General features: G+C 35.0%; 2 protein-coding genes across 4 annotated transcripts; both read left to right on the top strand.

The window, feature by feature from the left end:
* The first annotated feature begins 68 nt into the window (after nucleotides 1-68).
* LOC21391320 (peptidyl-prolyl cis-trans isomerase CYP37, chloroplastic) lies at nucleotides 69-8,945 on the top strand. Of its 3 annotated transcripts, none has more exons than XM_024162866.1 (13): nucleotides 69-124; nucleotides 2,033-2,288; nucleotides 2,773-3,024; nucleotides 3,109-3,198; nucleotides 3,940-4,035; nucleotides 4,354-4,458; nucleotides 6,660-6,709; nucleotides 7,063-7,165; nucleotides 7,313-7,366; nucleotides 7,767-7,925; nucleotides 8,045-8,167; nucleotides 8,488-8,537; nucleotides 8,650-8,945. In XM_024162866.1, the coding sequence occupies exons 2-13, from the start codon at nucleotides 2,097-2,099 to the stop codon at nucleotides 8,759-8,761; spliced, it is 1,386 nt and encodes a 461-aa protein (XP_024018634.1). In that variant the 5' UTR covers nucleotides 69-124; nucleotides 2,033-2,096; the 3' UTR covers nucleotides 8,762-8,945. The 3 variants fall into 3 exon arrangements, with proteins under 3 accessions (XP_024018634.1, XP_024018633.1, XP_024018635.1); XM_024162865.1 differs by having other exon boundaries at nucleotides 76-124; nucleotides 4,351-4,458; XM_024162867.1 differs by lacking the exon at nucleotides 8,045-8,167 and having other exon boundaries at nucleotides 77-124; nucleotides 4,351-4,458.
* Nucleotides 8,946-11,265: 2,320 nt separating this feature from the next.
* LOC21391319 lies at nucleotides 11,266-14,902 on the top strand. Its single transcript, XM_024162864.1, has 7 exons — nucleotides 11,266-11,823; nucleotides 12,822-12,962; nucleotides 13,059-13,172; nucleotides 13,320-13,493; nucleotides 13,684-13,799; nucleotides 14,319-14,403; nucleotides 14,497-14,902. Exons 1-7 carry the CDS (start codon nucleotides 11,335-11,337, stop codon nucleotides 14,500-14,502), a joined length of 1,125 nt encoding a protein of 374 aa, XP_024018632.1. The 5' UTR covers nucleotides 11,266-11,334; the 3' UTR covers nucleotides 14,503-14,902.
* Nucleotides 14,903-20,308: the final 5,406 nt, after the last annotated feature.

The raw sequence follows: 20,308 nt of genomic DNA, 5'->3' as shown, positions 1-20,308 counted from the left end.
ATTCATTTTTCTCCTATGAGCACCACAATTCAAAGAAAAGCACTTTTTTTTTTCTCCTTCAAGCTCAAGAAAAATGCATCTCTTAGTGATAGAAGTTGGTAGATCAAATTAAAGATTAGTTTGGGTAAGTCACCATCCAATCTCCTAAGTCACTTTTCAAAGATTCTTTGTGTTTTGAGCAAAAACCTAAGAGTTAGTTTTTCTTCCTTTTGAGGTAAAGATCAATGTATAGGAAGGGATGAGATTCTCAAGAAGATCTAGGCGCCAACTTAAAGTATACCTCAAATTTGTTAAGAATCTCAAACTTGAAAGCGTGCGTTGATTTTGTGTAGAAATGGCATATTGAATAGATTATTTGCATCTAGAAATTTTGATTCTGAGGGTATGTGATATAAGCACACTGTCGCTGTATTTTATGTCCTAAATATGATATTTGGAAACAAGAAATGTGAAAATATGGTAAAAACAAAATAATTTTTGTAGTAAATTAGAAATAGTCTTGTGAAAACCTAAAAGTTTTTACTAGTTTGGTATGAGATATAAGATTTGGCATCAAAAATAGTTATTATGGCATGCAGATATGAGCTCTATACTGCTTATATATGATTTATTAAAACCTTGAAAGTTTGGCATAGAAACGAAAAGTTTTCGAAAACAACGAGGACGAAATACCCCTGGGCTTAAAAAAGTGCACACTTTCAAAGGAAGTCCTAAATAGAGGCCGAATTAGGCTTAGACAAAAACAGAGAGGTTGCAGATATGGATGAGTGGAATAAGTTTCATGTTCAAAGTTTTTACAGAGTCTATTTAGGTTGATAGATTGTTAGAATCTAAGATCACTTGACCGAACTTTGACTGAAGCAAAATGATGCACAAAATTAGATTTAGCCTTAGGCCTGTTTAGGTTTTTTTTTTTTTTTTTTTTTTTTTTTTCTTTGTAATAAAATGATTCTTTTGGGGAGAGAAAAGAAATTGGTCGGCAAAATTGTCAAATTTTCTATTAATAGGGTCAAAACCGTAAGTTTGGAAAAAATGTAGGTCAATATGTAATGGAGAGTCCATAACCTCAGCAAGGGACCTAAAAAGTCGAAACTAGAATCTATGGGCCCGTTTGTTTCTATTTTCATTTTCGTTTTTCACGTTTTCCGAGAAGAAAAAATAAAAACGGGAAATGAAAATGTGTTTGGGAAGAATCCGTACTAAAATAAAAAACAAAAACGTTTTTAGATTTTTCCCAAAAACTCATTTTTTTCTAAAAACGGATGAAATCCGTTTTCATTTTCCTTTTCATTTTCTCCTCGTTCTTCTCTGTCTTCTCCGACTGCACACCACCACCAAAATGAGAAATCCTTCGAAACCCATTTCTAGATATAATAATGTTTATTTAATATATTATTATTTTTCTACAAGGGTAACAGTCTCAACCAAAGCCGGAAACTCCAATACAACACAAATCTCCCTAGAGGATCACTAGAGGTAAACATAGCTTGACCCAATTAAGATATGTGCAAGCTTTTGAAAATACCCCTTAAATAAAGTCTTCTTTTATTTATACCCCTTAACATTAATCTATATATTTCTATTTTTTAGACTAAAACTACTCAATAAGTAGAGTTTTTGAAAATGGATACTTTTAGTAGAATCTAAATATGCCAAGAACCCAAATAAAAAATAAAATAACCCATAGGTTAAAAAAAAAAGACCTAATAGGTTATGAGGATAGAACCCAACCCATAAGACCCAATCCAACCTTAAAAATGTTTGAAGATTGGAATGGGCCAAAAAGGACCTAGAGGGTAACCTAGAGGGAAGTGAGAAGTATACTTACAAGATATTAACTTAATTAAATTTCGAGGTCATTAAGTACCTGTTGGATTCCCAAATACTCCCTTGTGTTATTTTGAGTGCACATGCGGGAGGTTTCTGGTTTTTCCCTTATTTGGTTGCCACGAATCCGGGTTATCATTATTATTTTTTTTAGAGGACATTATGGGCATTTAACATTCCAAACCGACCAAATGAAACATTCCAGATAGGCCTTTGCTCTATATGGATGAGGCGCGCCAAAACCTCCTCGCAACTGCCAACGTCGACTCATGGCCTTCCCTTTATCCTCCGCCATTTTCTCCCATAACATCTCTCTCAATGTCTTCTTCACTCCTTCTCCTCGGAGGCCAACTTCAATGCCGACCCGTCTTATGTTTTGCTTCAATCAAACGCCTAGAAAAGACCCACAAAGATCAGGCCGTCTCAGAATTCCTTGCACCTTCGGAAAGGATCTTCACAAGGTTCGCTTTGATTGTTCATCTTACTAATTATGCGTTCTTCAACAGTTATGGCTTGTGGGGTTTGAATAAACTTTGTTGGGTTGTGAAAAAATTAGCTGAAAATTGATATATTAGTATTTTCTATAGCAATAACTGTATTTCAGTTGAAACCCACAAAGGAAATCAAAAACAGTAATGTGGGTGCTTCGAGGCGCAATCTTTGTGGCTTTCTGATTTCAATTATATAAGTTTGAATTTCTTATCTAACAGAGTAGTATGGGATTTTTTCTTTTCTTTTCTTTTCTTTTCTTTCTTTTCCCAGTGTAATCTGTATTTAAATACACATTTTAGAATCGAGTAAATTTATTAATGTGAAATCTAGCTAAAATCTAATAGCTCAACACAGTGTTGGAAGTTTTGAGGTGTGTGATTGGAAGAAGAGATAAACGATTGGTAATTGAGAATTAAATCCACTTTCTGAAATGAGTTTTCAGTAATATTGTAGGAACTGGCAAACCAACATGATGTTCCTCTCAACACATCAACTAACAGGCATAACAAGAAACTTGAGAAACTGATTGCTGTGATACTATTGCTTGTTCAAGCATCTTCTCCGCTTCCGTTTCTTGGTTGGGGCTCTTGGTATGCACCTCCCGCAAACGCGGTTCTATATTCTCCTGATACCAAAGTTCCAAGAACAGGAGAATTAGCACTGAGGAGGGCTATCCCTGCAAACACAAACATGAAATCTATACAGGTTATTGTTGGTTACTTAGATTATATTTTATGGTTTTTTTTTAAGATCAGTTCAGTTTTCTGACTATCTTGTTTATGTTGGTAGGATTCTCTTGAGGACATATCATACTTGTTAAGAATTCCACAAAGAAAGCCTTATGGAACCATGGAAGGCAATGTGAAGAAAGCTTTAAAGGTATGTATCACTTTCATATTTTTTTTTCCTTAATCTTATTAATTCATTGATTTTGAGAAGTAAAGAAATTCTTCTCGGATCTCCTAACGGGATGGTACTTAATTTTGTTATAGTTATGTTGTCCCTGTTGTAGTTTTTGTGGGTTTTGTTTGTTAAGTACTTTTGGTTTTGACTGTTTGGTTTGCTTTGAGGACCCTTGTCCTCTGGTGTTTTTATTTTCATTTTTAATAAAATTCTCATTTCTAATAAGAAAAAAAGAAATTCCACTACTAAGTTTTGCATTTTTGAAGATTGTGATGGGATTAATTGTTGAATGAGGTTCCGAGACATTAAGATGGTTCTGATAATCATAAAAGAGAGCTGTTCCTACGTTTTCTGCTACAAGTCATTCAGAATCTGACATCCCTTTGTTTTAAAGTTATTTGGTTCGCACAGCATGGCGCCTCAGAGACAATTGTTTGGCTTTCCAATTTATCTCCATATTGCAAAGAAATCTAAGTTTTTCTTTTTGTTTTTTGATTTGCAATTTCCAGTCGCATTCCATATGGATCTGAAGTGAAAATGCTCCTGATTTTCTTAATCTCTCAGGATTTCGTTGTTTGTTCATCCCACTTTTTATTTTTTTATTTTTTTTTATTATCTGTTCAATTTCATTTGCATGTAGCTCCATCTCTTGATGTTATATGGTTGACTGCTCGATCTTTTCCCCCTCTCTTATATAATTTCTTTTTCCTAATTCAGATTGCAATAGATGAAAAGGATTCTATTTTAGCTAGTATACCTGCAGATCTGAAGGAAAAGGGTTCAACATTGTATGCATCTCTTATTGATGGAAAGGTATACAAAGGTACTTTGGCAGAAAGCGCGGTTTGTGAGAAGGGCAACTTTAGTTGTACAAAATTAACCTTAGGGAGAAGAAGAAAACAATGAAATCGACATGCAAGTCATTTTGTTAGCTTTGCGTCAATATTTATATACTTGGGTATCTTATCATTGCATTGAATTGGAAATTTTAAGTAAATGGACAGTAAGAGTTCTATCATGGGACAATAATTAGGCTAAAAAATGAAGACTTGCTTGTGTAAACTACAATTCAGTCATGGTTTGTTGCAGAAACTACCAATATGATATGGAATTTCTCTTGATACACAGGAGGGATTAAAAGCTCTTATTGCTTCCATCAAGGATCAGGATCCTGATAAAGTATCTGTCGGCCTTGCATCTTCACTGGATACGGTTGCTGAACTGGAGCTGTTACAGGTAATGAACATAATCAATAGCAACAAAGAGTTCCTCTCAAGTCTCATACTAAATATCAATATTTTGACTTAGTTTCTTAAAGTCTCAAAGCTATGGTAGGTAAATATCTTCAACAAGATAAGAATTCTTACTCAAACAAGACAGTGTGTTTATTTGTTTACTGTTTGAATAGTACAAGTCACTTTTCTAATGACTATACACCAAATCGAGGCAGCACTTACTATGTTCATGGGTCAGTTTAAGTGAATAGTTTCAATGTCTGATGGGAGGAGTGAGAAAATAGATGTGTATTTACAGGCCAAGCTAACTCACCAGCTCATCCCATAGCCGTAGAGATGAATAGCCCAACCAAAGACGTTGGTCTAACTATCTTACAATTGAATTACGGTGGGAAACACCAGAAGCTATAAATCATCTAGTTAGTGCAGATTCAGGCTGTGTGTTGTGTGATTCCGCAAGTGCACGGATCGTACAAGTAATAAAGTGTACTGGAGAACGGATATCGTTCCCATGGAGATTGAATCACCAATAATATAGTGTAGAAATCATGCAAACACCAAATTAAGTGAAGCAATAAACTAAACAAAAATTCACTAAAATGATGTAAAGAAATAAGTGTAACATAAATGAAGCCAAATGTGATAGAAATGACAAAAATGCAGCTATGGGTTGTAATTAGTGATTTAAACAAACTAGGATTGCTAATTTCCCCTCAGTAGCAAGTTTGATAGTAAATGCTGTAGGAAATGCTATAGCATTATTACTGTTAATCGCAGCATAAAATTCTTCGGAATTAATTATGACTAAAAATTCTTCAAACCATTTCCAGCATATTCCTATGTGAATCTAGTTCTCAGAATGCAAATTTCAGTACCGGTTTCAATGAGTTATGCAAGATGAACAATATATTCCTATACCATTCATAAATCAATAAACTTAAACAAGAATATTGAACTTGCATCATCCATGCTAGATCCAACTCAAATTAGCCTTGCCAGTATTAATCTAAGTCTTGTATCCTATAGTTGATGGCCAGTCAAAACTAGAAATAAGCAGTAAACACACATGGATGAACATGAATAAAAGCTCAAGCACATTCACAAATTAGCCTTCATTCTTACAGCCTTGGTTCCATCAATAATCCTAGCAAGAAATTACTTAGCTCATAATTGGAATTACAAGAACCAAATAATCACTATAATTCATTGTTCAACAAAATTGCAAATCTAAAGAGAAATTAAATGCAACAGATGAGATAGAAGAGAGATTCAGCTGGTTTGGAGCTTTTAGCATTTGCCCCCTCCTTTGCTTTCTTCAAGCAAGCTTCCACAGGATGAAGAAGACTGGAAATCACCTCCTCCCCATACTACTCTCCTTTCTCTCTGTATACCCCTTTTTGCTCTCTGCTTTTCTTCTCTCTTCGGTCCCTTTTTTTTCTCTCTTCTCGGGTTCTTTTTTTCTTTCTTCTCTGGTTCTTTTTTTCTTTCTTCTCTGGTTCTTTTTTCTTCCCTCTTGGCGGCGCTTCTTTTCTTCTGGAGGTTCTCTATTCTTCTTTAGGGCACCAAGCAAGGACACTATTGTGTCACCAGGTGATTGGTTTAGGCAGCAAATGACATGTGCACAACACTTATCCTCGTGTACTTTATTTTATTTCTTGTGTTGAGTCATGCGCTGATGTCACCACTAACTGCTTGTTACCAAATTTTGCTGCAGCAATGCTGCAGCATTTTTCTTCACAATTCCTGTAGTTCACACCAACGTACCTTGGACACAAATCATGCATTTTTTTGATTCAATTTTCTTCATAAACACCACAGAAATAACACAAACAAATCTTAGCAGAGTGTATCATAAGAACCAAAAGTTGAACAAATAAAACAAAAAAACAAACAATTAAGCCTTTGGATTAGCCAGCTATAATCCTAGAATTGCCTAAAATAACTCTAATTCCTAGAGTCATCACTGTGTCAGAGAGAAATTGGTGTTCTATGCTCCATCAACTTACCGATCATCTTTCTCCTAAGTTATTGGATGGAATTATTGAAGGTGGGCTAGAATCTTGGTTAGTAATTGGGCTGTAAATAAATTGGCCGAAACAAATGAAGAGGTAAGCTTCATTAGTTAAAAACTGGTACCGCTTAATGTAGTTAAAGATAAGTAAAGGCGTGTGCAAAATCACAGCTTCTTCTTGTCTGTTACAGGCTCCGGGATTGTCATTTCTGTTGCCCGAGCTATACTTGAAATACCCCAGGTCAGTGTTAAGAAGTTAAATGATTAGTAAATCGGCATACATGCATTAAATTCAATGAAACAAACTCTCCTTTACTATGATACAGTTCTTGTTTATGTTCATTATTTTCATATCTAATATTTCAATTAGATTGGTTTGGTTTCTTAGGTTTATTTTCACTTCTAGCTTATAAAACGCGAATTATATGAAGGTTCAAATTATCATACAGTTTGTTTCTTGCTGGACATGAGATATCCACCTATGTTATACTGTCACGCTGACTTATGAGCTCCCAACATCCATTTAACGCATCTCATTTTCTAATTAATATTTTAAATAGAATATCAATATGTTTCTTTTCTAGTGATTTTTAGGCTATCAGGGAGGGGAATAGTTGAATTTACTGTTGAGAAAGGAGACGGTTCGTCATTTTCTCCAGAATCTGGTGGTGAACCCAGAAAGACTGCCACAATACAGGTATTGCAAATCTCACTTCGTGTTGATACATTGTGGATATGTATTGAAAGAAACATTAATTAGGTGCTGAAGATGTGCTTGAAAAGCTGTTTGTTGGTATTATGTACTGTAATAGTTCCAATATCAAGTTATTGTTTTCATCTGCAGGTTGTCATAGACGGATATTCAGCGCCCTTAACAGCAGGGAATTTCACAAAACTGGTAAGGTAGTTGAACCTCCCTTTGGCCTCGTCCCTGTGACATGATTTATAGATAAGATGGCCTCTCATTGTTCTGGTTTATTATGCTTAACCCCTTTGCATTCAAACCATATAAATGCTTGCGTTATACCTATGATTTCCGAGGACAAGATTGAACTGAGGAACAAACAAAAAAGAGTTTAGGGTTCAATGAGTGTGTGTGTGTGTGTGTGTGTGGGTGTGGGTGTATATATATGTGTGTGTGCGTTTGTCAAGTCACTTTTACTGGTATTTTATCTTGTTATAACTTTCCAATTAGAATTCGATGGGCCTTCTTTCATGTCATCTAAGTAACACTTCTGTTTAGTACTCTTTGGTATCATTTTTTTCCCCCTTTTTGGTGAATTTATATATTTCTTCAGGTAATTGATGGTGCGTATAATGGAACAAAGCTCAACTGCACTGACCAAGCCATTCTCTCAGACAATGGACTTGACAAGAACAAGGGTTATAGTGTTCCCTTAGAAATAATGCCATTCGGGCAGTTTGAACCTTTGTATAAAACAACATTGAGTGTACAGGTATATCTATATCTTATTCCATTTCTGATCAACCATCCTAGTTGACAAGGCATTCCCTAATTGTAAGGTAGCCTTATCTTATTTTGTATGACATTTCTTTTTCTTTCCCTTCATCAAAGGATGGTGAATTGCCAGTTCTACCCCTATCGGTATATGGAGCAGTTGTCATGGCTCATAGTGAAGTCTCTGAGGAGTACTCATCACCAAATCAGTTTTTCTTTTATCTATACGATAAAAGAAATGTAAGTCTAATATGAGCTGATCATATGTTCCATAAGGGCTTATTTGATATGTTGTACCTCACAATACTTTAAAAGGCCTTCTGCGTGAGTTATTTATGTTCTTGCATCTCTGTTGAAAACTCAGAGTTGACCCAATTATTTTCCTCTATTTACAATTATATAACATGGAAGAATTACACATATAATATCATTTGATACTGTTTTACCTATATTTTAGTTCTGCTTTATACATATATTTCCCTATTTATATCAAAACCAAGGTGACAAGTTTTTCTTTCGCTCTAGAAAAGTAGTAAAACTAATTGTTTGCTCCTATATAGGCTGGCTTGGGAGGATTGTCGTTTGATGAAGGACAGTTTTCTGTTTTTGGGTATGTCTCTTAACCCCAAATTCTTTCTTATATTGGTAATTCAAAAAGTACCTTGCATGAAAACTTTGTTGTTTTTTATGTCTTCTTCTTGATATTGAATTTCAATATGCAGATATACAACTGTAGGGAGAGATATTCTCCCACAGATAAAGACAGGAGATGTGATCAAATCCGCGAAGCTCGTGGAAGGGGAAGATCGCCTCATTTTGCCCATTGAGAGTTGATTATTTTCTCTTGTTAAATTAGGACCACAATCTCATTCTTTGTATTTGTTTAAGTTTTAGATTCTAGCAGCCTGATTTTCTTGGTGCAGGTTGTGTTTCATGTTTGTGTGCCATTTTTCTTGTTGGAATTTTTGTGCTTCTACAAGTCTCTTTCACCATATAATAAGCTTAGCGTATCACAATTTATACCTTTTCATTCCTTTCTATACTTTTTATTATTGTTTTGAGGTAACTCAAAAGGATTTGTTTCTCTGTCTATTTCAGAATTTATATAATGGAAATAATTTCCTGTTTATGATTAGTTGATTTCCTTGAGATAATCTCTTTGACCATATAATAGTTTCTCTACATGGAAAGGAAGAAAACTGAATTTTTTTTTTTAATTTTTTTATTGTTGCTTAGTATGATGAGAGGAAAGAAAATAGGTAACAGGCTAAATGATTATTTTACTAATTATTTGATATTAATTTAGCTTTAAAATCGGGACAAAAAAGTTATTTTTGTCATCAATGGGTGGATTTAAGTTTTCCATCTAATATTGGAGAGATGAAAATTTGTGAACCCCACTATAATTTTTATCCAAACTATTTTCCTTACCCTCATCTTTATCATTTTTCATCCAATAATTCTTCCCCCACTTTCTTCCTACCTCGTTTCCATCATACCATATATAGCATTAGAGGGAACGTGTTATTATGAATAGTTGAAACTTTTGACATCGTAATGCAGAGGACAAGGTAGCATTAATCAATAATCAATTCTATACAATACAAGATAAGTTATCATTGTTTTATGTTAGAAGGTTGTATTTAAGGATTAGAAAATAAAATCTTAATTATCGCATTTCTTAAAATACATGACATCTACGATAGAGGATGATTAAAACACTGAATTTTTTAAATACATTTATCTCTTTTTAGAATTGTAATTTCCATAGTTAATTTTCTATCATAAATAATCTTAGAAATGAGAAAATGTCTCATCAAGAGTCTCTCCTTTGAATTTTGGGACGAAAACCGTTAAATTGCATGACAATTGGGTTATTTTAAAGAATTAAGAATAATTTATGTGTGTGTATTTTCAATTGTTCTCTTTAAAATTAGTACTGACTTTTAATTTTCTTTACAGCATTAGTCTTAATTCATTTAGTGTACTCTCTCTCTCTCTCTCTCTCTGTGTTTTGCTAGAGAATTAGTTAGCGATTTAACTCTTTATATCAACTTATCAATCTTGTACTGAACTTGTTCTTTTTTACATCAAGAAAAGTTAGGTCGTTCGGATTTTACAACCACAAAATGGTTCAAAAAGTCCAGCACCTTGAATATCAGTAGTCCAAAGGAGACAAAAATAGAATCTACTTGTGTAAATTATGACCATAACAATCGTATGGCTTGGAGAATTCCCCCAGAGAAATATTTTTGTTGTATAAGATTATCTGGAAAATCGTCTTGATGAGACATTTCTCTTTCACTTCAAAGATTAAGTGGCCCAGTTCTGGGCCCACCCTAGCACAACTTGCCGGTAGTTAATGGGCTACACCGAAGGTAGATCCCAAGGGGTGCAATAAATGAGTTCATGGCGGTTTAGTTTATGAGCTATGACCTATATAAAAATTTTTTATTGTAATAAAAAATTGGATACGATAATTTTTGAAAATTTTTTACTATACCAAAACTTAAATTTTAAACTTTATTGATTTAGGTTTGCATAAAAATGTTTTAGGTAAAAAAAACATAAAATAGTACTAGTTAGAAGTAAGGGGTTAAAATTTAATACGTGTAGCTACCTTTAGGCTATGTTTAGTATGATAATTTAAATCAGAGTGATTTTAGTTTTAATTTTAAAATGAGAATTATAATTTATGGTTTTGGGTCTAATCATGATTCTGAAATTAAAATCAGAATCAGGGGTTTGAACCATTTTAAACCAAGAGAGGAGGTAGTTCTAAAACTAGAGATAATTTTAGTTTAAAACATCACATCAGGATTCAAATCTTGAATCAAAACCATTCAAACTAAACACTGATTTTTAAATCTTGAACTAAAACTATTTTTTACTTTTATAAACAAATAAAAATTTGAACTAGAATCATGATTTTGATTTAAAACTCTGGAACCAAACGCTACCTTATAATTTTTCGTCTTCTATAAATATTGACGTTTTTTTTTTGTTGATTTTTCCAATCCATTAATTTTTCTGATAAACAGCCACATGTGGACATGTGGACCACATTCAATGTCTAAACTAGCCTATGCGTTACATTTCACGATGTCAACCTACACCATCAAACCTTAACAAATCCTGTCCGTTGAAAAAATAATCCACCCAACTCAATCTCCCTCGAAAACGAAAAACATGTTAATCACCAACAAGTAGGACTAATCACCAAAATCTGACTTGTGTTACAACGTAAAACCAGTAGTTTGCGACGCACTTGATTGCCCCACCAATCATTAGACCTATAAAATTCTTCCTCTTCGTAATTTTCCAACTCGGACAAACACAAAGTGGTAGTTAGCTCGTAACTCAGTTTTTTTCCCAACTCGGTTGGCGTGACTAAGCTCAGGGCAGCCATGGCGTCCGTCAACACCATAGCACCCCAGAGCTTCCTCTCCATTAGCAAACCCAAGCCGAAGCCTACAAACGCCTATCCAAAATCCATCCCTTGCTCCAACTTCCCCAATCATTCAATTTTCTCGAGAAACAAACAGAAAGTAAAAGGATGGGCCTTGAACTCGGTGGTGAACGAAGAGCTCGACGTGATACCCGTCCAGAGCTCGGACGGCACGGACCAGCAGGAGGGCGTGGTGGTGAGCCGAGTCGAGGGAGGCGGGTTGGAGAGCGAGTTGGCGAGTCAGGTCGGCGGGTTTGTGTCCGAAGGGAGGTTCTCGTTCGAAGGTGGGGCCGAGCTAGGGTTTGGATCGGGTTCTGGTGTCGGCGATGTGAGAGAGAGCGAAAGTATGGAGAAGATGGTGGATCGGACGATCAATGCGACGATTGTGCTCGCCGCTGGTACTTACGCCATCACCAGATTGCTCACCATTGATCAGGATTACTGGCATGTGAGTTGATTTTCACGTCGTTTGATCGTTGCGAGTGTCGAATTTTTGTCCTCGTTTGAACGTGTGATTGTTGTGGTGTTTTTGTACTAGAATTTCATCTGCAATTTAACACTGAGCGATTTCGGTTTTCGAATTGTTTTTGAATGAATTTCTCTTTCTTCCTTCCTTTTTATCCTTCTAAGATTCGGAAAAAGAAAAGGAACTTTTTGTGTTTAACTTTTCTTCATTCCATCGGCTTTTGTATTCTATATTCTTCTTTGGTTTAGGCACTGGAGTTTTGAAATCTGGTATTTTTAGCCTTTTGATTATCCATTTGTTGCTCTAGAAATTAGTCAATGGGAGGAGCTTTGGGATGCTCTTACTTTTTTTTTATTATTTTTTTATTTTTTATTAAGGGAGTTTGCATTTAACCTACGTTAGAGAAACAAAACAGACAATACAAGGCTCACGCCTATCGGAGGAGGACAGATGTACTCCTAAGGCTCGAAAATGGGAGAAAACCTCGACACATTAAGAACGAGCACATTTAGGACTCGATTTGAAAAAACTCCTCCCATCTAATGGAAGCTTTAACTTTTTTTTTTTTTTTTTGATAGTTATGGAAGATTTAACTTTGGGGGGGTTAGGAAGGGTTTTTTTTTTTTTTTTTGATAGTTATGGAAGATTTAACTTTGGGTGTGTTAGGAAGTGTTTTTTCTTTTTTCTTTTTTCCTTTGGGTGCTCGCGCTTCTTGAAATTGAAAATGGAGCAGCCTAAATTAATTAAATCAAATTAAAGGGACAGAGGAGATGAGTTTGCTAACCAAAAAAAGAAAAAGCAAAAAGGAACTAGAGGATCTACATGTGCTTAATAGCTTATTTGTGATATGTAATGTTGAAGAAAAAATCTTTTGCAACGAAAGCAGGATGAAGAGATGGTAATTGCTGTGGTGGTCAATTAGCTAGAATTAATTTAACTCTTATTACCTTGTGATTTGATTATCTCGATTTTTCTTCCAGGGATGGACCCTTTTTGAAATACTAAGATATGCACCTCAACACAACTGGAGTGCTTACGAGGAAGCTCTTAAAACAAACCCAGTTTTTGCCAAAATGGTGATTAGTGGAGTCGTATATTCTGTAGGAGATTGGATAGCACAGGTTCTTATCATGTGCCGAGTTGAAAACTTATATCTTGGTTTTGGTTAATAATATCTTCTATAGCATTCTAAACTTTTATATCTCATAATGTTGCAGTGTTATGAAGGGAAACCTCTGTTTGAGTTTGACCGTGCACGAATGTTCCGATCGGGTCTTGTTGGATTTACATTGCACGGTTCCCTTTCTCACTATTATTACCAGTTTTGTGAGGTGATCATTGTAGTTTATATTCTTTTGATATTTTTCCTTATTCTCTATACTTTTTGTTCTTCCATAATCTTTTTAAACTACTTCATTTATTTATTTATTTATTTTTTTCCATTTGGCGTGTCCTCAAACTACTTTCTATGGTTTCAGGCGCTTTTTCCTTTCCACGACTGGTGGGTGGTTCCTGCAAAAGTTGTCTTCGACCAAACTGCATGGTCAGCGGTTTGGAACAGCATTTACTACACAGTTTTGGGATTTTTGCGGCTTGAATCCCCAGCAAGTATTTTTAGTGAATTGAAGGCGACTTTCTGGCCAATGCTTACTGTGAGTTAAATTTGTTCTCTTTTGACCGTATCTTTTCATTCTTCCGTGTCATTAGGTCAAAAGCCAATCTTTATAATTTTTTCCGTGGAGGTTGGAAGAGTCGTGCAGCACATCTATAGAATTCTTCACTAATATCAAGTCATTGTTTCTTATTGTGTTTTTCGTTTTTCATTTTTTTCCCCCTCTGCAGGCAGGGTGGAAACTTTGGCCATTTGCTCATCTAATTACCTACGGTGTAGTCCCGGTAGAACAAAGGCTTTTATGGGTGGACTGCGTAGAGCTTATTTGGGTTACTATACTCTCAACGTGAGTATCTATAATATATATTTTTAATCACATCCAAAACTTATTTTGGAAGATTGAATAGTTTTTGGGAATTGTCTTTCGTCCTAGAGAAACTGGAACTACAATATTACTTACTTTAATACTGCTAAAAACAGTTCAGTTACACTGGGCTCTTCTTCCTTATCCTTTCAGTTTTTCCCATAATCGACTCATAATCTAGAGATTTTATCCTTTTCAGTTTTTCCCATAATCGACTCATAATCTAGAGATTTAATCCTGTACATCTGATGAAGCTAATCTATCTACTATCCCTAATATCTCTTGTTTATCTAATTTGATAGGAAACATCTTTTTTATTTTATTTTTTATTTTTAAAGAAAGACCTTGTTCCAACTGGTTTCAGTATTTTCGTTTTATGCCTATGGTCAACATAACTAGTATACGTATTGTTAGCCCTTTGCTTTGGTGTCGTTGTTCGTTTTTTGGTTACGTTCTATGCTTCTATCTATTTCTAACAATAATCACACATTTGTCTGCTAGTTATTCAAATGAGAAATCAGAAGCAAGAATTTCTGAGGCACCAGTGGAAGTCAACCTCATTTCGTCAAACGTGACCCCTCCTGAGGTATGTTTACCAACTTCTTAAAACACCCCTCTTATCTCGGAGTTGTATTATATGTATTCATTTCCTGTTAACTTTTTTATTACCATCCATCAGGAGTAAAACAGAACGGAAACAAGCCGGTACAGGAAAGAGTAGAAAAAGGATTTGAGTTGGGAATGAAATTCATTTGATGAGGAAACCATGTCTGGAGAAGAAACACATCACAATTCAAGAGTGTGGTTGGGCTGGCTGGTTATGGTATCGGTTGCCGGGGACTAGCTTATGTATGTTATAAGATGGCGTTGTCTTCCTCGGCATATGTATGTATCCATATCATTGGTATATATTTTTAATATGGTGCAATTCAACTGTAAAAGAAAAAAAAATTGACGTCATTCAATGCCTGAAAATTGAAACCTTCGGGAGAAATAAATCTCTTTTCTGTAATTTATACACAACTTGCCTCATCTTTGATGTTTCCTATGATAGAGACTCATATAGAATAAGCATATTGAGGTGAGATTTGGGCCAACTAATTACCAACCCTTCCAATTCTCGTTATGCTTATTTTTTTTGAGGTTTTTGAAATTCTAGAGAAGTTCTCATGCATCAGTAATGAACTTCCAAACCTATGTGTGCATCATAAATAGGACAAAGTAAGCAGAGATTTTAATCTATCCAGTTCGATGACATGCTCTTTCCAAGAAGAAGATAGAACAAGCAACAAAAACTTTTGTCGTCGAATTTGGTGATTATCTTCTTCAGAAGGAGTTGGAAAGCTTTGTGCTGTGGACCAAAAAAGAAAAAAAAAAAAAAAAAACTGTACAGTAGATTTAATATGGTTAAGCTCATCATCATCATCATCATCATCGCTGGAGTTATAAACATCTTATCTCCGTCTTAACAAATAGTTATCACGCTCAAGTTTCTTCATCTAAAGTAGCACTGGCTCAAACATTGCATTAAGCAATGAAGAAGCTCAGCAATTTGCTTCATGAGTGTATACTTGAACAGTAGAAATACAGTATGATAGAGAATTTAAACCGTAAAAAATGTTCAAACAGTCTTGAGAGAATTCTGAAGGAAAACTAGACGATGCCTCACTAAAAACTTTGTACGGTAAACCTGGACAAGGTAAAAAGAGTGCATGATTGTTGCAAAATATATATATATATATATATATATATTATTCGTACTGAAAGATGTACAGACCAATTCCATCATGAGCAATGAAAGAGAGAATAAACTCTTAAAGCAAAATTGCACCACTTGACTGTGTCAGAAATGTCAGTTGCAAGAAGCAAGCTTGTCATCCATCTAATTGCCTTCTGAAAATATGACACATTCTATTAGTAATCTTACTTAATTTATCAGTAATCTCCTCTCACCATACATTCAGCTGCACTTTAAATGTCATTCATTTTTTATTTTCAAAAATTAATTATATGCAAATGACAGATCATAGCAGATATGTCTCAAATTATAAATGTCAGAATTAGTCGCCAAAAAGGCGAAAAGCAACACGCTTAGAACTATATGAATATGTTTTATAACACTAGACCATATGATGATATGAATGCAAATATTTATATGCTAGGAAAATGAAAGCAAAAGAAAAGAAAACAAAAGAGAAAAAGAAGTCTAGTTGTTGTATTCTAAAATAAGTTAATTAGCACCAAATGGTTAAGAATTAGTCAGCAGCCATAAGCTACTTAATTTTGGTAGAAAGAACAATTCCATTGTTAGCAATTCAGGGAGAGAAACAGCGGTGGCCTGACGGTCACTTCCGCCTGCTTCCACATTTTGATCATCTTTTTCGTAATGATCAGAAGTTGTTGATATTATTTCTACCAACTGTTCACATCGAAAGACAACAATATCTTCCAGATTTTGGGAGCGGGGCTTTGATGAACAGTCTCTTTATGTTCTCACAATTACACACTCAATTTCTTAAGAGATGAAAAGGTGCCAGGTGAAAATGGTGACGACGCTATACATGTTTTCCCGTCTGATCGGCCCTCGTAGGTCCCACATTGCCTCAAGGTCCAATACCTCGAGCTTTTAAAGAAGACGAATGATGCTCGATAGATGAATACAAAACTAAATGCTTTAGCACCCGCCCACACCTTCAGATACATCACTGCCTCAAGTTTGTTGCATTTTCGTATGATGCGAGCTCACATATAAAATGCTTGCATTAATGCAGCATCTCTCTCTCTACAACCAGGATCTCAATGTTGTGAAGGAGCAATAGTGAGCAATCTTTCTGGTTTTCTAAAGTAGATTAATTCCTCCACTCTTACTTTTGCTCCACATTTTTGATCAAGAGAAAGGCACCGAGGATTCGTTTGCTTGCATAAGATCCCATCGGGTATTATCTCTAACTTACACCCATCAAATTCAAGGAATCTCAACTTAATTAAGTTTTGCATGCCTTGATGTGCTTGTTTGATTCCTGAATCCACAAAATCCAGCTCTTCAAAGCTGTTAGTTTTGCTAAAGATGGCACATATGTCAAGTTATGACATCTTTTAAGCAACAGTACAGTAAGTCTCACCAACTCAGAGATTGATTCCGGAGGATTCTCAATAGAAGTTTCAGACAGATCAAGAAGACTAAGACCCTTCATATGAAGAAAAAAGTTGTTTGCAACGTTTCTCAACGAATCGTTCTTGTTTAGCAACAATGTTGAAAGCTTAGGACAATTTGGTGATTGAAAACTTGGAAGGGATATTTGATATAGCATTGTGCATCAACGAAACTTTTGCAAGATCCTCTTTCCAATTTTCTTCATTAGGAACACATTTCAGTCCCATCCCGGCTTCTACCAAATATTGAGGGCTCTCACTCATAATTTCTAGTGCCGTGTCCCGTATCAAATCATGCATCTTCACAGCGCCACTTGTATCTGCCAATAAGCAAGCATGCGAGTTTGTTTAGCATTGCTTGTCCTCTTTCCATCGCTGGTTGACTATTTCTTCGTTTAACAATTTCCTCAACAATCAAATACTCTATCAACACGCGTCTTTCAATTGCGTGATCTTCAGGAAATAGGGCATAAGTGAATTTCAACTTCTCAAATATTTGTTAGTCCCTTTTGTAGATGTCTTCAGATCTTCTAGTGCTGTCTTCCAGTTATTATAATCAACAATACCTTTTAAGCTTCCTACTATCGTAAGAACTCCAAGGGGAAAACAAGCACATTCTTTTGCCACCGAATACACGATTGCTTCCAAGTTTGGGATGGATAGAACATCACGGCCAACTGTATCCAAGAACAAGCTCAATGCCTCCATTTCTGACAGACGCTCCATTGGGATTGCATCGCAACTAATTCCGAGGCACCTTTTTTAATCTTATAAAACTTTTTCTGGGTTTTGAATTGATGCCAATTTCTTTTTCGGTAACCTAGTCTATTCATATCTCAATTTGAAGTTCCTAAAGCGAGCTACTTTATGTCTTACTTAGAACATATTACTATATACTCTATTCCAAACTGCGTGAACACATTGAGAAGTTGAGTTGTCAATATCAGCTTGCTTCCATTTTGATGACTACGCTATGAGATTCCTACTTCATCAAGATGCCTTTCTTTCGAGAGTTCAACTCTTCCATTTTTTGCCTCACAGTTTTCATGTTATCCTTGAGGCTTTTATGATACTTCCAACATCTGGAAATTGGTGCTGATATCCATTGTACAGGTTGAATTGTAATAACCAGCACTTGGTATGATATTATCCGCTTTAGGGTGAGCTTGTATGATTTTGATTTTGGACTTCACCCTAAAAGGCTTTATATCATTAGGAGGTGGTGTCATTCCTTATAAGTCATCATCTATGACCATCCTTAGGTGACTTGAGACTGCAAAATTTACCCTTTCTTCGACCTCTTGCCTAAAGGGATTGATGAGTATCACAATCACCCCACCTGCTCTGAAATTATCTGTAATGATTCACACATCCACTTAGTATGATATTATCCTCTTTGGGCCTAAGCCCGCATGGATGAACTTTTAGGCATGCTACTTATTTATCTTTCAATCAGTTGAACTAGATTGCAAATAGGCATTTCAGACTTAGCTAAACAAATCAAAAGTTTCAATATTACAAAGTTAATATATTTGTGATCTTGAATCAGATGGACGTGGTAGCTTATCTCGACATTTAATCGCTTCTTAGTTTTTGTTGAATTTTTCCCACATCGCTAAATTACTGGGCTACTGAGATGTATATATGTTGTTGTGGCACCTTCTTTTTGTAACGCCCTCTAAAATTAAACATGTTTAATTATGTTAAATTGTGAGTTATTAGTTAGCCTAATTTGATTTTCACAATTAATCAAAGAACTTTAAATTATTTTCAATATTTATGATTTCACCCCAAAAGTTTTTGAAAATACACTTAAATTTTAATACATTTTCCTTTTTCTATTTTTCCCTTTTTCCTTTTTTTTTTCCTTTTCTTTTCTTTTTCCTTTTTCTTTTTTTCCTTTTCTTCTTTTTCCTTTCCTTCTTTTCCTTCCCGTGACTGCAACCTCTCTCTCTCTTTCTTTCTTTCGTTTTCTTTTCTCTCTCTCTCTGGTTTCACCCACATCTCTCTCTCTCTCTCTCTCTCTTGGCTTGGTGGCGAGTCCCACAAAAAAAAAAAAAAACAAAACAAAAACGAGAGAAATGGAGAGAAACAAGCTTCAATCACTTTGAGGTAAAGATTTCTTGAAAACTCATACTTGAATTTGAGTTATTGATTTGAGAATTTGAAATTTTGGTTAGATTTGAATAATTTTGAGTTAGGGTTTGAATTTGAACAATTGTTGTTAGAATTGAATTAAATTTGAGGGTTTTCAGTTATAGGACTTATTGAATTGATTGGAAACCGGTTTTGATGATTTATGGAGAATTTATTTTAAAATTGAACTTGAATTGCAGGTTTGACATTTTTCCTATTTATGCCTGCATGCTACCAAAATTTCTTTAAAAACTTGTTTTTAAGCTAAAATTAAATAGGAAACCAAACCCATGAATTGGATTTCAATTTTTAAAGAACCCCCAAACTGAATTATAAAATCGTTTGTGAAACTTAGATTTGAGTCAAGGCACACTAATAGGAAACAATTAAACATGAATGAGCTTAATTTGTTTTAGGAATGAGAAATATATTCTAAGATATTGCTTTTGTGATAAAGCTAGTGGAGAAGATCGAGTATTGAAGCTTTAAGGAAAGCGGATGCTAGGGTAACGAGAAGTTAGCCACAGGTTTGACATCCGAGAGGTAGGATTTTCTTGTCCATATCCTTGTTAGTCTTACTTTAAATGATTTTGGCCAATGAAAAATGTTTTAGAACAAAACGTGCTTTAAGAAAATGATTTTAAAGGAAATAGCTTGAATTATGCTATTGAGTTTCCAATGATTTTGGAAATGAGATTTTAAAAGTATCATTTCATTTTAAGAAATGATAAAACGCATGGTGGCCACAGAGATCGAGATATGAGAATCGTATCCTTAGGGGCCGGTCCCGAAACCCGTACGGATCCACTTCTTGCTCAGTGGTGTTATGGCTCTACATATTTTCCTTATACAGATATTTTTCTACTACTACGTGAGTATTTCCTTTTTCTAAAAAGGATGATCGGTTCTGGGTATATGTCTTCAGACCGTGAGTACCATTATTTATAATGTTTTATAAAATTTTATCCTACTGGGCCTTCTGCTCACTTTTCTTATTTCAAATGTATTAAACCCCTCCAGGCGACACGAGGAGTAGTGCGGAGTAGGCAGCTACTACCGGTGAGGTGAAACCGACTTCGAGAAGTGAATGTTTGTATTTTCCTTTCCCTTTATCTGAAGGCTTGTACTAAATTATGGATTGTAAACTCAAATATTGCTAGATTGTGGTTGATGTCAACATTTACTTTTGTTTATATTCATGT

The sequence above is a fragment of the Morus notabilis genome, unplaced genomic scaffold, assembly GCF_000414095.1.
Source record: "Morus notabilis unplaced genomic scaffold, ASM41409v2 Scaffold234, whole genome shotgun sequence".
Lineage (NCBI taxonomy): Eukaryota > Viridiplantae > Streptophyta > Magnoliopsida > Rosales > Moraceae > Morus > Morus notabilis.
This window is presented reverse-complemented; position numbering and strand designations above follow the sequence as displayed.

Excerpts from the sequence above, each read along its gene's own strand:
- LOC21391320 (XM_024162865.1), top strand. The coding sequence starts at position 2,097 with ATGGCCTTCCCTTTATCCTCCGCCATTTTCTCCCATAACATCTCTCTC. Across the intron at positions 4,036-4,350 it reads CATCTCTTATTGATGGAAAG|GAGGGATTAAAAGCTCTTAT; the intron begins GTATACAAAGGT and ends CTTGATACACAG. Across the intron at positions 4,459-6,659 it reads CTGAACTGGAGCTGTTACAG|GCTCCGGGATTGTCATTTCT; the intron begins GTAATGAACATA and ends TGTCTGTTACAG.
- LOC21391319 (XM_024162864.1), top strand. The coding sequence starts at position 11,335 with ATGGCGTCCGTCAACACCATAGCACCCCAGAGCTTCCTCTCCATTAGC. Across the intron at positions 13,173-13,319 it reads ATTATTACCAGTTTTGTGAG|GCGCTTTTTCCTTTCCACGA; the intron begins GTGATCATTGTA and ends CTATGGTTTCAG. Across the intron at positions 13,800-14,318 it reads TGGGTTACTATACTCTCAAC|TTATTCAAATGAGAAATCAG; the intron begins GTGAGTATCTAT and ends TTTGTCTGCTAG.